Genomic DNA, 17,031 nt, shown 5'->3' on the forward strand with positions numbered 1-17,031 from the left:
CATCACTAATGTCTGCACCCCTCTCATCTTTCCACTGGCGTTCTCTGTTCCCAGCACCACCTCACCATTATCCTACTTCTTCTGTTCCTCTTTGGTATACCACCTACCACCAGTCCTGGCTGCCTTTCATGCCTTTTCCTCCACAAGACCGAACTTGTAGCATCTGCATGGTGTCTTCTGCATTGCTGCCTGCTCTCCAGTCGCTCCCACTGTATCTCCTCGCACTGCTGATTTGCTGGCCACAGAAACACTCAGCATCCCCTCCCAAACCCACAGCTCAGTCTATACTCTTTTTCCAATCTTTTTCTGTTGAATCATCTTACCTTTTCAAATGGAATTTTTTACTATTTGAAGTTTCCCATCCATTGATGATCATATTAGTTCAGAAACTCTTTGAAGTATGTTGTGATACTAACAAAATACTGTTCTTCCAGTGTTACATACTTGGTATTTATACCGACCTATTTAATACAATCTTATTGCCTTCCCACATTAGAAGAAGTTCTGAGTAGAAGAGTTAATAAAAATTTAATTTTCCCAAAGTATCATAGATGAATGCTCCTGAACCCAATTTGTGTGCTTTCTGCTAGTCAAAGAGACACAAAGATACTGAGGGTGGAGGAGGAAGAGGGAGAAAGGGGAGATGAACAGTACTTCTGATTAAATAAATTTCCATCATGGGAGTCAATTTGACTATAATTTGATTTTATTAAAAAATATCTATTATTTTTACATCCAGTCCTTTCCAATAGAAGTGGAAACAGGCTGCACTTAGATTTTACTTTAGGTTTCTTTACAACACTGAAAAAACTATTATTACTGTTCCCTCACAAGTTCACTGTCTTCCACATTTTCACACTCCTGGATGCACCAACATGACTGAAAGGTTTGTGCTCATGTACCCCCATCTCTACTGCTGACTATGGGTTGAAATAAACCAGATTAAGAGGAGCCCCAACTGAGGGAAAACTGTTTTGTAAATATCTCAATCAACCTCCAGCCTCAGTCCTACAGATCTCTGCAAAAGCTCAGCAGACTCTCACCAGGGAAGCAGAAAGAGCACTAACCTATACTCCCACTGCAAACATTAACTAATTTATCCAGATGCCAGTGCAAAGAGTATGTCTTGCCTTTGTTTGTACATGAAAATAGGGAGACGGTCATGAGGGAGGGAAGGGGAAAAAAGGTGCCTTGCTCATATGATGAATACTGTCACAGCTGGCAGATGCTGCTTTGATTTCCCTGTGCAAGCATGACTTACAGGGACAGTACTGCCCTACCCATCAGTTCTCAAGGCTGGTGTCATACAGGGATGAGCATACAGGTTTGGAGTGATTGCCCTCAAAGAACATGAAGGGGGGGTCAGCCACAGGGAACAGGTTTCTCTTAGTCTCACATCTGCTGGTGGGACAACTGGAAAAGCAGATAGGTAGGTGTAATGGAGCAACACAAGTTTGAAGAACTATGCTGTAAGCAGAGGGTAGAAATTTGACACTGAAAACAAAGGGATACAGGTGAAATCTAACCCCTGCAGGGTTTGTGAGCCTTCGAAGGTGCAGCAGCTCCCAGGAAAGGTGAGATCAAACCTTGCACTGTAGCGGAGGAGGAAAACAGTCTGGTTACTTTTAAGGCATTTCAGCCAAATGTTACTCCCACTCAAGCTAACAGAATTGCTTGGATTTAGGATTTGATTAGAGGTCCAAAGGAAAGTAATATAATAAATAGAAAATAAGTAGCTCTTGACCAACTAATTGGATATTTTTAATGACCTTTGAAATTTAACTGACTACTGCAAGAATTTGGATGCTATGAAATTTACCCTAAATAAAAATATTTAACACTTTGACAACAAAATCCTAATAGCACAGGGGAGTAACATAAAATGATACATCATATTCATTGAAAAAGAATTGAGGGGAAGTACTGTGGGACAGACAGAAATCTTCAGGAGACATGCAAGAGAAACAAACCTAACTTCGGCTCTCATTCTATAGATGAATCCTAGGAAATCACCTTGCTGTGCCATCACCTTTGTGAATACTCTGAGGTCGTAAGAGACAATTAAGCCCTACATATCATGAGAATATAAAGTCTTCGGCACAGAACCAGGGAACTGCCACGCAGAGAAGTGGGAATTCTGAAGGACTGCTCCAGAGAACATGCAAGCCAACACAAACTACACAATGTGACGCACTGGCCCGGGCGCATCAACCGGAGAGGAGCACTGAGGAGGGGTTACAGAAGTTACCATACCTCTCCTGGCATGCTCAAATGCCAGATCTGTTTTGCATTTGCACTCAAACACTGCAAAGTCAGAAATGGTTGAGACAAGCACGACAACAACATACGTAACAAGAACATACCAGGAGCGGAGGTGGGATCTTAGATGGAAATTTCAAAAATCAAGATGGGCTTTTTAGTTCCTGAAAAATGCCAGCTAGACAGTTGCAACCTGAAAAAGGAAACTGCCTTATTACAACTCGAATCCAGGAGTTGGTCCAGGTAGGTGGGCTACCAGCCCTAGGGTCATGTTGAATGACAAATCATCAGGGAAGACTTGTGCAGACCTCTTGCAAAACTTTTTCACGCAGCTGCATTTAACATTGAATGGATAAGCTACATAATATTAGCCTGTGATAAAATAGTTACTTCAGGCACCATTTGGTTTCTTTCTGGTTCTCGTTGCAGGAAGAGCAAATTGTACTTAAAAATGGCATAATGGATCATGGCCACCACCGGGGGGGCTCCTACCTGAGAGAAAAGCCACTGACCTCTGAAAAGTGTGGTTCATTTTCTTGGAGGACAGAACAGCAATAGCAATAACACTGTGGTATCCTGGGGCTTGCACTGGTACCAGGAAAGCACAGGCATCAAAAGCAAACACATCTTTAGGAAAAGTATTTTAAACCATTAACTTTATTAAAATACTTAATACATGGTTTGTAGAGGAATGTACTTTTTTGGAAACTCCACTGAATTCAAATTTTAATTATATATTTAGCAAATGACAAAACAGTGGATGAATTCATGCTGTACACCAAAGAATAGACAACTTAGGGTTTTTTTTTGTCATCATTATTTTCCTGGCACAGATTCTTCTTTGCTTTTTTAGCTTCAATCTCTTGAATATCTAGTAACAGAGAAAGGAAGTTTGTGTTTCTCACAGCATTAAACCCTCCTGGTCCAAGTGAAAGTCTATTTGTTTTCACCAGGTTCTTCATTCAACCCTTCCTCAGGAGCTTCCTCTTCCAGAAAAGCAAAGGCAACTGACCTCTCTAAAAAGTTACAGGTCACAGTGCAAGAAAAGTTTGACAATCAAATGTGCATATGGAGCTCTAAACCTTCTCAGTCATTACTCTTCCAAAATATCCATTTCAAGATGAGAGTAGAAAAAAAGACACTTTCAAAATACAAGGGCCACAACACATTCATGGACTTGGTGGAATGCACATGGAAGACAGCTTGCAGTGCTGCAGCTCTGAAAAAAAAGATAAACCAGAAGCCAGGTCTTGTTGAAATACAAGATGCAAGGGCTGGGAAGGAGAAAGACGGAAATAACCCAGACACATCCCTACAAAAATGAAATGTCCTAACCTCACAGAGAAGGCTAGAATCATCATACACATTGCAACTGCCATAAGCCATGAAGATCAGTGACAAAGTGTATGTAATGACAATCTGAATGACAAGTATAATTTGCGGGAAATTATTTATACTGAGTAAAGAAATAATTGACTGTGTGTTTCAATGCAAGATGCACAGAGGATGCATAGGTTTTCACATCAAATTAATAAGGCTCTTCTTTTAAGAGATCATTTTGCAACCTTGCATAGGTGATTTAATATTTTTTTATAGATAATGTGCAGAAACTATGTACAGTTGAAAAAAAGAACTTCGATGAACACATTATTTTCCCCTCAAGTTTTATCATAGTATAAAAAGTAACTTATATAACTCCTTCAGTTCTCTAAAACACATATGGAATATCCCAGAAAAAGAAGCCAGGAACACCATCGAAATGACGCCGTGTGCATTTATACAACAGGTTGAAACAAAGAGGGAAGCCATCACAAAGCATAGTTGTAAAGTTTCCATACAGAAAAAAAAAAGCAGGAGTAAACTCTGCTTACAAACATGAAAGCTCATTTGAGCAAAAATGCATTTTAGTTATAACAAATCAATGACCTTCACTAATTAGACTGCTGAATGGATGGATGGATGACTCACACACTAAGAAAATGATACAAAGAGCCAATTCAATCCCTGCTTGATAAATGTACAGTAAACTTTAAAATCTGCATTTGGTTTCCAATTAATCCCAGAAAAGAACAACTCCTCCTGTAGACAACCAGACGGCAGCTTCTCAAAATTCACATTATGAACATCTGCCACTGCGCTGCAACAAAAGCCATCAAGGCATTCATGCGCTTCTTCATTTGATAAGAAAGAAAGTCAGCCAGAGGATGAGCACGGTACCACAGGACAGCCAACCACACGTTTGAAAATTAGTGTCCTGTTCCCTGGGACACTCATCCACCACCCCCAAATGACTTATTTTTGTCCTGCAATTACCTAAACCAGGAGACTCTCTGTCTGATGTGGCTCTCTTCCACTGAAACTACCTTCTCTTTTACAAAGGAGTTGCCTGGCATTTTTTCTGCCATTTTGTGCCTGGATGCAAGACATCATTATTAGCACTGCTTATTATTCTTGCATATCACAGTGATGTGTACTTTTTAGTAGTATTTACAATAGTATCACTGTGGAGAACTAAGCCCTGTACTAAAAAGTCTCTTTAACAGAGACCTCAACACTAAGGATTTGGTATATTTCTCATCTACAGATAAACTTAAAAAGGCAAAGCTAAAATCAGCCCACTATACATTTGGCGTTAGGTTCAAACATGGGGAAAAAGCAAACACCCACCACATTCCCTTTCAAAGGGATGCTATTTACAAGAAAGATTCACCTCTTAATAATTCAACAACAAAAACCCAGCTAATTTTGAAATTAGAGTGATCTAAGGCGGCTTAGTTTTCAATCAACAGAGAGCACAAACAACATTGCTGTTTGCTGTTAAACACAAGTCTCAGAAATGCAGGGAAACTATGATCAGTTATACTATGGGTGACAAATCACAACCAGTTGAACAACAATAGTAAAAAAACACTTCTGCTTTTTTTAAATACAGCTTCTAAAAAGTACAGCATCCCAATGTTTCCTCAGTTCCAGATTGCTGACATTATAAATTAAAGGTGAAAAGAGATCCATATATAAACAAGGCAGCTTTCCACTGACTTCATTGTACTTGGTTCTTGTCTAAACCTTTCGAAATTTATTCTTCAAATACCATAAAGTACGGTTGAATTTAGCAGTTACAAAACAATGTCCATTTGTATGTGGAATTTGGAAAAACAAAACAGAACAAAAATCAAACTCAAAAAACACACACAATTATTTACAGCAATTCAGATTTCTTTTTTTCCAGCCTTCACACTTGCATATCACCTTCTGCAGAACTGTAAACACACTATCCACTGAGACCATGGCCTTATGTTATAGTACGTGGCCTTTTGGGTGGTGGGGGTGGCATAAGTTCAGTGTCAGGATCAAGGTGGTGTTTTCGTGTCTGTCCTTGAGAAGCTGCTGCACATCTGTCAATGAACTCAAACAGCATCTCCTTCGTGACTGGATTCTGGATGCTGTTGCATACAGCTGGGAACAAAGAGTACATTCTCAAGTTACTAAACAAATTTGTTGTAGTTGGCACTTCAGTAATTTTATCCCCTCTTTGCAAAATAAATAACATATTCTGGTTCGAGTATTCAGCCTTAAACACACACTTTCACAAGATGGTTGTGTCAGGAGTCACGAATCTCTGCTTTGTCCCTCAGAGAGCAAAGCAGTGTCGTGGGCCTTATGCTCATGGGAATCTCTCTTTCTAAAACTAGCAAAAGGCCTGTTTGTGAGGCTTCATGGAGCAACTATAAAACCACCAAGAACTGACCTCCTACTGAGGCAAGCAACAGCAACAAAGGCCTTGTGAGACATGGCTTTAAAATATGCATCAAATCCAAGTAGCTAGAAACAAGATAGGTCTACTATCAAGACCCTCTGAATTACAGTAACTTATTTTTTGTCACCAGTAAATCCTACAAATAGCACAAACCTGCAATGCACAGTCCTTTTTTTTTAACCTATATACCTTCATGGGACAGAAAAACTTGACACCAAGCAAGCAGCATGTCTAGCACACCAGACCATATGATGGAGAAGCGGCCACGGTGCTGCATGGTGGCCAAGGCACACATGTACAAGCACCCCTGGAGTACTGAACGTGACTGCCCAGGTCACAGTTTCTAAGTAATGGCCCACTGGACTTTTATGGAACAAATAAAAAGGCTTGCTCCACTTAAAACAAATTTTTAATACTTTTCCTATGCAACTTTATATTCCCCTAATTAATCCTCCCGAGAGAAAAGAAGAGAAAAATAAGGGGAAAAAAATTCCTACAACTATTTTGAAAGAAAGCACAAAATGATTAGAGGATAATTGATAGCACGTAAGGACAGATGCAATTTCCATGCAAAACAATCTACTGACATCCTAGAGTACCAAACAACATTAAGACTCCTTAAAATGCACTTACAATATAGCATTGTTACAAATAACAATGACTCAAAACCATACCTCTCTTTCCTGTAGAATTCCAGAATCATTCAAAGGATTACTTTATGATTAATAAAACACTTTCCTAACATTATTTATAATTATCTCATCATTTTTGATGAAAAGATGCTTAAGAGTTGTGTTGTATTTCACTTTAGCATTTGGAAAGCATTATGATTACCAGTAGTTTAGGAACAGAATTTATACTACAAGGCAGCTGGTATAGATCTATATCAACTTTTAAGGGCTGCCCTAGTTTAATCACTCAAAAAGTCCTTCTCTTTTTAATTTGAAAGTATCGAAGTCCAAAAGCAAGACACAGACAGATCCTTCATTTTGTTGCCATTTCAACCAGAGGGAAAAATAAATAGTATTTTTCATCAAGAAAAAGCAAATAGTGAGCCAGGATCTAGAGAAGGGGACAATGGAAGTCTCAAATAAGAAAGTACAACTTCTGGAAATTTTGATAAATGGCCAAAAGTGAAAATTTAAAGCCAAAAGAGAACTTTCTGTTTTGAAAATTCCTATGGAAAAACTGAAATATTTCTCACAAAAAAGTTCTTCCTGTAGCATTTAATTTTCTTTTAATTTTAATTTTTAGGAAGTTCATTATATTTTGGCAGAAAAAAGTCAGGAATAACATAACTGCTCTACAAATGGAGAAAATGAGAGAGAAAAGGGGCAGATACATATGCTCTTAAGAATGAAGGAAAGAAGAATATGCTACTCATCAAAGAAGAGAACACTCCAAGGAAAACAAACTATTGAAACACTAAGGTGAAACAGAGAAGAGAAATTTAGGTCATGGTCACAAAGAGATGTTGTTGTACTTTTTCGTGGCCCATTCCTCCTTTACAACAAGACTGCTCAGCAAGCATTTCAGCTACATTGTGCAGGTCCACTAAGGTGCCAACAGATTTATTATCTCCTGGCAAAATGACCACATTGTGTTTATTCAAGAAAATCTACTCACTGCTCAGGCAGAAATACAAGTAGAAGAGTTCAGAGAAAATCCTACATCATCTATGCATGCCCTAGTAATTAGCATGGTCTTCAAAGTGATTAAATTTCATTTTGAAACTAAACAAATTTAAGCATCAGCATGACTATTGTTATTCAGCCTTGCACACACTTCTCAAACTCTTACACTTCACCTGAAAGTAAATATCATTTAATTTACAGTATTTGGGAAAATATTTTTTGGTATATGAACATAAAAGTCTCACAATTCTGCAGGGATATAACCCCACTTTTCATTTGTTTTCCTTCTTCATTGTTTTACAACTATTGTTGAAACTTAAGACAACATTTTTCTCCTATTAATCTTCTAGCCTATCCTCCAAATAATGGTTTTGGCATTTTAAACAGAGGTGGAATTCTAGTGGATGTTTTGCTTAACAAATGCCACTCATAGTGTGCCAGTTTGCACTACATCCCAGCAACTAGCTAACTTAACTAGTTAGCTAGTTAACTGCTGTTGCAATGCTATTGTAAATACAAACTTTCTTGGCTCTGACTTAAAAGGCATGGCCTGCCATTTAAAGTGGTCTGTGTTCAAGTGTTTGCAGTTGTACCCAGTGTTGGCACTAAGACTTAGGCACTTGCTTCTGTGTTATCTGTTAAATACTGAATCAGAGTATTGGTTTAATTGACTTCCCCAAATAACCCTGCAGCCAAAGGATTTGTGCTATATAAAAGCTAATGCTGACATTGCATTTGCAAAATGAGGCATTACTATAATAACTTAGGGAAGCCAGGACTCAAACTAGAAATGAGAACACAGAGTGCCTTTTCTCCTTAAACCAGAATGGGGTTAAAACTTTAAAATTTCAGCCTGAGAAAATTTTAAAGCAAATTATTCTACTCACCCATGGCAGTGCTGTAGGCATTTGGAAAGCTTTTGTCTATCCTCTGTCGCATGAAGACCCAGCTGTTGTTCTCAAACTTGCACTCTATAATTTTATTGTCATACTGTTTCAGTTCTTTTGTCACCTGTATAAAAAAAATTAGTTTGGGATAAACAGATCTTAACTATTTTTTTTCTTTCTTCTAGGGATAAATAATAGAAGATCAAAAGCTGCCTTGCATTTTTCAGCAACATGCCTCCATCCTGCACAGAAAAACTGCATAGACTACATCTCCATTACACATATGCTCAGCTAGTCAACATTTTAAAAATACTTTTTGAATCTGTTGTCAATATAAAGCAATTATATTATGCTAAAACATCAGCAGTGCTAATAGAGGGGGAAAAAGTCACTTCTGGCCCAAATGCAAATAGGTTTCCATGGGAATAAACTGCTTCCAGTATAAGTGATACTGCCAGCCTAAGTGCACGAAATGTATTATCCATGTTTCATCAACCTTCTTTGCTGAAGGTCTCACAGCCAAATGTCAGATTTCAACACCAGAAAGAGCTTAGGGAAAATCATTACCGAGATTTTTTCTTTTCTTTCCCTTTTTTCTTTCATTTGTCTTTAAAAATTAAGATTGTAACTCCAAAATAATGCAGGATTTCAAATGACATATATTCTAAATCCCCTTCAGGCCTCTCTTCATTGATTCATAGATTTGTCAGCAGCCAATATTCTGAGCTATCTGTCTTTCTATTTGTCAATGCTGTGTGGTTTGGAAATGTAGTTTATATGCATTGGACTTCCTAGTTGTTTTGGCTACTTCATCCTATGCATCATAATCTATGATACAATGCAAATTTTTCAAGTAACCATGGTAACCTGAGAACCCTATCTAACGTTTAACAATTTTACCCATATACTTCACTTTGTTCCAAAGGGCCTCTTCAGCAGTACAAAGCTGTATTTAACTGCTAGCTGTGTTTAGTTGCTACAGTTTACCAATGAAAAGCTGTACAAGGTAATACACATAACACTTTGGATTCAGGATCTTATGCATAAGCACTCTCATAAAAAGGGACAGGTTATTGCAATTCATTAGCATAATTTTTCACCTCTGTTGTCTACTTGCTCCTGAGTGGTGACACGGGAATTTACTGCTGTCAGAGGGATGCAGATTTGAAAAAGGCCATAACTGTCTCCAGACAGCTTAATAGCACATACAGTGGAAAACCCCATGAATCTCTTTTCCATTAATTCCCAGATAAAACGAAGTAATTAATGAAATAGTCCTGAGCATGGACCAAGTCCTCCTATATGGCATAGTACTATATATGTACTATACATATATACAAGATTTATCCTTAATTTGATAAGGAGAAACCTAACATTCTTCTTGGTATTTACCCTGAATACTAGTGTTCACTCCTGGACAGGAAGCACTGGGATTTTACTTGTCAAGTTAACATGGCACTATAAGAAAATTTTGTTAAACTGGTTTACAACTGAGTTCTGTCCCACTGCAGGACTGACAGAGTTTGATTCAGGTTTTCGTGTCACACACTATTCCTTCATCCATTCTGTCACCTGCAAAGAGTTTTTTTTTCTCAAGTCATTTACTCCTTAAGTGAAGTTTGTGTCTGTTGTTGATGATCACTTGGATGAAATCAGCCAATTGCCAAGATCAGCAATCTTTCTCTTTGCAGCACACTCTGCACAGCACTGCACTTCTTCCATCCGTGCTGAAAAGCTATATACAGTCCAGAGCTTTGACTGACACACATTTGTGGATTCATTTATGTTCCATTAGGTGTACGCAAGAAAACACAACATCCTTTTCTAGCACACTATGGAAACATAAACCCAGGAAGAAACTCTTGGCTCTGCAGTGCCTTGGGAAGACATATTATTTTGAAAACAGCTGCTTACGGGAAGTGGGGGCAGCGGGGGGGGGGGACATGACCACATATCTATTTCTCAGCCAAAAGGGGGAAATGTTAGAAAGATCATCTGCTAGAGAAAGAAATGTATAAAACTGCAAGCAATGACTTCCACTAACCACCCACCTCATAAGGTTTATCATTCTTCTAGTGTTCAGATGCTCAGAATAGCAATAAATTAGATGGCAGCTTTATCTGACTGTGGCAATTAGGCAATATTATTAACTATCGAGAGACTTGCTTGGCCATTCATTAGCAAGCTGGAAGATAGATCTTTCCACAAAATATGAACACCTGCCAAAGCATTGACTTAAATGAATTTTCCCTTTAGAAAACTGGTGATCACAGTCTTTAACAATTGCAAGTTGTAGTAATTACTTTACAAAGGAAGAGATACAGCACCTACTTTTCCACGTACTTTGTTAAGTGACCTTAGTCTTGTAAAGGTACTTATTGTATTATTAAATAACATTTTAGGAACTGCTGGGCACTTGATTAAGACTACAAGTATTCTGAGCAAAACACACTTTGCAGCATTAAAACCACTCTTCCCCTATTGCATCCTAGTAGACTTCTAAACAGGTATTGTTTATACACAGGACTGAACCAGCCCATAGCAATCCTTGTATCCATAATTCACACCTTACATCTACCTGTCATGCGTATGCTACTCTCTGGTATTTCAGCATCAAAGTGAGACAGGAAAGCCATCAAATTTATCTGTCTTGAAATTCCTTCCCTTTGGGAATTCATTCTGAGCTGTTTAGGGCAATGTCTTCTTGATTCTGCTTTTGCAGTATGGAGTTCATTCCTTCTTCTTCCCTAAAGTATTACAGTCCACAGCACTATTTGAATAGTGCACCATCACTTCTCTTCCCAAGAAGTACTTCTCCAGCTAGTGCTTCACAGAAAGTGAATTAGGAATGATGGTTGTTCTCAGCCAAAATGCTTATCCTCAGTTCTGGTACAGTGCCGATGCTTCTGCCACACTGTTGATAAAATGCCTTGAACCAGCATTCAGCCATTTCAAGACGGAAACTCCCACACACTAAGGACTCCATGGAGCCTGCCTTTATTAAGTATTTATTCCTTAGTCTATTTTTGGACAGCCAGTCAGAATTAGAAGCCCAGAGGATCAGGTCTTGGTCACAGTGCTGTCAGAGGTGGTGTGCATCAGAACAGTATCATTGGTCTGGGCAACAACTGTATCCCGGGCAAGGACAAATACCAAGCTGTGCACTACTTTCTTTTTGAAAGGAAGGAAATTGTTCCTCAGCATAGCAATGTTCACTGTTCCTGCCTGTATTTGATGTAATTATCAAGAGCCAGCCTATTTGCACAACAGAAATAATTTCCAAAAATACAGATGAGCATCCTCTTGGAAGCTTATTCACTACATTACCACTAGATTGCACGATGTGATTGGAAAAAAACGGGCTTGACCTGCATCCCCATTTCAGCAATATTTCATTATCAAATCAGACTGGATGTAATACAAGACATTGCCTAAGAATGTCAGATTACATGAAGATGACAGCTATCTTTCGCTCCCCGCTGAGAAAGGTTTCCCACTGCTATCATCATCTGGGTCATTCACTAGGAAAAACTTCAGTGGGGTAAGCTTATTTCTTTTTCTAAAAATGATGACACTCAAGGCTTAGGAAATCTCCCATTTTCCAGTCTCCTTCCATCCCCTATGTTCTGAAAGAAATTCAAAATATGTTAAAAAAGTAAAATATCTAACCCATCTCAAATTATCTTGCCTGGTTGAATAATGGAGTCTTTTTGAGATGAGTAACAACATGCAGTCACATTTTATGGTAATTTAGAGCAAAATGTGAAAAAAACCCCAACAATATATCCTGCTGAAAAAGAGAAGAAATCATTTCTATTGAATGTAGTTAGCTCTAGTCCTCTGAACATGCCTGCATTATCTCTGCTGACTACCAGCTACTAGTCTGCTGACACTTTTCTGTGTATCTCCACAGTGCACCTGATCATTAGACCTGGTCCACCATTCCACTCTCCTTAATCCCAAAGGAGAATTAAATTCCTGGGCAAGCTGCTACTTTACATAAGGGGTATTGACAATAAAAATTTAGATTTTAAGGTAATTAAGTTAGTATTTCAGAAAGCACGTCTACAATGGACAAGTTTAAACTTTACAAATATATCTACCTTCCCCATATCCAAGTTCTTCAGAAAGAAAAATGGAGATAAACTTTTAAATAAACAAAGACTTGGCTGAAAGAAGCTCTGTGTTTCCATACGCAGGGTTTTTTCAAAGCAATTGAAATTATTTTAGCTTAGTAAATAATCCCCTATCAAGAAAGTGATGTTGGTAAGCAAAATCTTAAAACATTCTATTTCAAATGCTTTCTTTCTTTAAATGCCTTTTTGCTGCACTTTCCCCTCTATTACCAAACATTTATAGAAAGAAAAATGTTCTTCAATTCACCTATTTCTATTTTTATTCCACATCCCTAGTCATAAGCCTATTTCTAAGATCCCAGAAGATCATAATAGTAGACACAGAAAATGTTAACTTCCAAGAGAGAACAAATGAGCGAAGACAGCAGTTGAAATCTTGTGAAATTAAAAAGATCTTTATTTCTAAGTACAGAATTAAAAAATAAAAGGAACTATAACACACAGGCAAGATACATTCTAAATGTAATGGCTTTCTATTTTCTAAGAAAAATCTGCCTTTTCTTTTTATAGCTGGCATGTGCAATGAAGGCATTTCTTTTTTATATGCTCAAGTACACAAACTGCTTGTTTTCTGTTTTTAAAAACAACTTCCAATGCCTGGAGGGGAGAAAAGTTTAGAGCTGCTACATAAGGCCCAGAAAATAATTCTTCCTCTCTCTGACATCATAACTATATTTTCTCCATTAAGATACATTCTCACAGACAAAGCAAACAAACAAGTGAAAGTAGCACATCCCAAAATGATCAGCTGTGTGGTCACGAGGGAAAAAGCCTTTTGGATGCTTCCCAGTCTCCTATTGCAGGAGAACTGGCCCCTAGTAGGCCACCCTGCAAAAATTAACCCACACTTCTCTAAGAACTATTCAAAATCATGACATTTGTGAGCTCCTTGTCCTGAGGGTATTGGGATACATTCAGCCATAAATGACAGGGTAGCAAATAAATCCTCTCTAGCAGCACATCTCAAATCCTGATTTCTGCGTTAGTCTGCAATGCTGTGACTGCCCACAACTGCAAAGTACTATAGACTTTATTTCCAAACTTCTCCAGTGATGTGGAATGCCTGAGACAACAGAGAGAATTAAGCTGCCCACTGGTACTATGACTCCTCAAAAGTAAGGGCAAGATCTGAAGATCAAGAAGATGCAATCACAACAGCCAGGGAACAAAAAGAAGTATTACACGGGAATTTGAGGAAAACAAGAGGGGTCAAGACTTCTGAAGGAATAGGATGGAGACAGAAAAAATAAAGAAGCAGCAGTAACAAAATAAACAGCTTCTGAAGATAAAAAGATAAGCCAAATTCAAAGCAAGATCATGCAGTTATGAGAGCCCTGAACACTTACAGGGCATAGGGCAGCACAGAACACAGATCCCAAGTTGTTCATTCAGTGCTTCTTCCTAATTATTGGACAGTTTGTTCAGATGCTTTTAAAGAACTTTTTTCCTAACTCACATAAAGTATCCCTTAACATGTTTTTCACAGCCAAACTTCTCAAAGAAGATAAAAATATAAGAGATGGTTATTAAATGCCTGTTTACATCATTAGTGTACACTGAACCATAATTATGAATACTGTAGACTGGACAAAGCTAATCAGTTAATCTGCTTTGCATTTTTGTTCAAGCCCAAACAGATTCTGCAATGCAGCTTAACATCTATTTCTTAATATGATTCAAGAGATTATTTTACCAAAACCATAGATTTGTTGCTAAACTAAACAGACTGATTGTGTTTCCTTTTAAGTAATATATTACCCAACAAATGGTTATCAGTTTGGGTAAACACAATGCAGTTGATATGGTTATTTAACATTAATGAGGCCTTCTAAGTGTAACTACACTGCTTCTTGTGTACATAGGAAATGGAAATGCTCCAATTTTGAGATGTCATTCCTGAAAAGGAACATTAAGAAATATAAAAATTTTAGCATTTTTGTTCATGCCTAATTAAACCACAATGCTAACACATGTTTCAAAATCATAAGAATGAGGCTTTTTAAAATTGTGGATTTTTTTTTTATATTTGACTTCCAGTGTCCAGCACTCTCAGTTCATGATTTAGTCTTTCTTTTTAACGTATAATATTTTCTCAAAGAATCTCTCATTCTTACATGTAGTAATTTAAAATATGGATACTGTTTTCTGATACATAAAATGGGTTGGAGTCCTGGGGTTTTCCTGACAACTGACTGATGGAAACATCAGAAATAAAAAGCCTTCCTCTTATCAGTGATATTGCAAGTTTAATGACTTTCAGTGCCAGCTGGAAATAGGTTTCTTAATGTATCCTGGAAGGTCTCCTGTACACCTGACCTTGCAACACCATTTGAACTATCTGTAAGAAACCAATGTTTCGGTAGAACACTGGTATCTCCAACAAAGCAGGTAACTGCTTAGACCATGATGTGGAAATATACATATGTTTGCACCAATGTTTTGCTCAATGACCACTCTTCTGGGTAATATTTTTTTTATACTTCTATACTTCTTTCACTCAATGGTAAAGCCATTTGCCACAGCAAACCAATAAACTCTGAACACTTTTGGGCATTACAACTCAGGCATCTACATTACTTGAAGAGCAGCTGACCTGCCTGCTAGACATTATCATCACCTAACTCCTGAGGGAACAACTTTAAAGCTTTAAAAAAATCCTGTTTTCTTTTAATCATCATCAAGAATGGGAAGCAGAGGTTTAGGGGTCCATACACATCTTGAACACTTCAATGACACAAAGTAATAAATGACTGTCCTCCTAGATCAATATCCCTTGCCCTGGCATCCTAATCATCACAGGTTTCTGTATTAAAGAAAAAAAGATCTCTGCACATCTGTAAAGACTGAGAAACGGAAGAATTCTGTGCTGAGTTGTGAAGTTGGCATACCTTTGCTGTGATGAGTTCTTAAATAAAGTCTTATTTAAAAAGCGGCTCATGTAATTCTGACCCTGAGTATGCTGATGAAACAGGAAGAAACCCTCGGGGGAACTACAGAAACACCCAGGCAGTAAGAGAACAGCCACAGAGTTCTCAAAGCAAGTTGTCAGTGTGACCTTATTGCAGAGAGGATGCATGTTTGGCACAAACAGAGCTTCACCTGCTTTACAACTCAATGAATTTGCAGGTAGAGGTAAAAACAATGCTTCTCTGCAAGCACCTGGGTTAACTCCACAGAGGCCAAAGACAGCCTCCTTGGACTTGGCACATCATAAATAATTGTGCCGCTAATAATACTTGGGGTCAGTACTGAAATTCGAGGGTATTTGTCTAAGGGGAAGAGAGACATAGCATATACCGTGCAAACTGATCGAAAAAGTTGAAATCATAATGTATAAATGATTATGTAAGAAAATATTTCATTCACACCTTAATACATTTTGAGGACTGTATCCCTGCTTGCTTGTGAAAAGCTTGTGAAAGCCAGTCTTAACCCTCATTTATACTTTATTCAGACTGCTTTTGCAAAAGGGTGCCAAGCCCAGAGAGCACTGAATGATGAGACACAAAAGATCCAGGAGACAAGAGTTACACATCACTAGTAAAGAATACATTTTGAAAACACCACTTAGCTCATCCATAAATTATGAATTTCGTAAAGCTTATTATTCTCAGTTTGCAAATGGGGAAGAGAGATGGTTTGTGGTCACACCACAGGGAAAGCATTTACCCCCCCATTAGGTTCTCTAAACCCAATCTTAATTACCCCTCAGGTATTTACAGTCATGCTACCAAGAAATCTTCTGACATAGGGCAGCTGAGATCTCGTTAATAATTTATCAGTAGAAATCCAAACAAACCTTCCAAAGACAAAGCAATACTATCACTATTTTACAAACCTTGGCAACGCTATTTCTATACCTCAAAATAAATGAAAGAGACCTTAGATGATTGTATCAGAATAGGATGAAAAGTTTTTCTGACATTTGCTGCCTTTCAGATATTGGACCTCAGCTCGATAAGGATGGCTTTTCTGACAAATGTTTGTGCTTACCACACATAGATTTTACACTGTACTTTCTCATATGACTTTTTCATCTGTTCTCTGTACCCAAGTTATTGCTATTGTAGGAGTCTAAATTAATCTTGTTTTACCTGTACTTCTTACACCCTACAAGGATTCTGTCACTTGCTGTCACACTGCCGGGGATGGGTTAGAGGGAGACTCCACAGGGCTGGGCTATCAGGAGTTTCCCAGAAGCCTTTGTCAATTGAGGAAAAACTACTTCTACAAGTTCAGACAGTATCTGATGGCTATTCATGCAGGATCCAGCTCTACGAACTCTTATCTTGTAAGTTACATTCCTTTGAGCAGTTTCAGAAGATCAATTAGCCTACATTAGTGTTATCAGGATCAGA

General features: G+C 38.0%; 1 protein-coding gene across 3 annotated transcripts in view; it reads right to left on the minus strand.

The window, feature by feature from the left end:
- Positions 1-2,898: 2,898 nt before the first annotated feature.
- The window catches only part of RNGTT (RNA guanylyltransferase and 5'-phosphatase), a 178,346-nt gene continuing 164,213 nt past the window's right edge, over positions 2,899-17,031 (minus strand). For all 3 annotated transcript variants that reach the window (XM_027644994.1, XM_027644995.1, XM_027644993.1), the window contains 2 exons: positions 8,538-8,661; positions 2,899-5,715 (listed from right to left, as the gene is read on the minus strand). In XM_027644994.1, the coding sequence (XP_027500795.1) occupies positions 5,552-5,715; positions 8,538-8,661 (288 nt within the window). In that variant the 3' untranslated portion in view covers positions 2,899-5,551. The remainder of the gene's footprint in view (positions 5,716-8,537; positions 8,662-17,031) is intronic.

The sequence above is a fragment of the Corapipo altera genome, unplaced genomic scaffold (assembly GCF_003945725.1).
Source record: "Corapipo altera isolate COAL_440 unplaced genomic scaffold, ASM394572v1 2, whole genome shotgun sequence".
Classification (NCBI taxonomy): Eukaryota; Metazoa; Chordata; class Aves; order Passeriformes; family Pipridae; genus Corapipo; species Corapipo altera.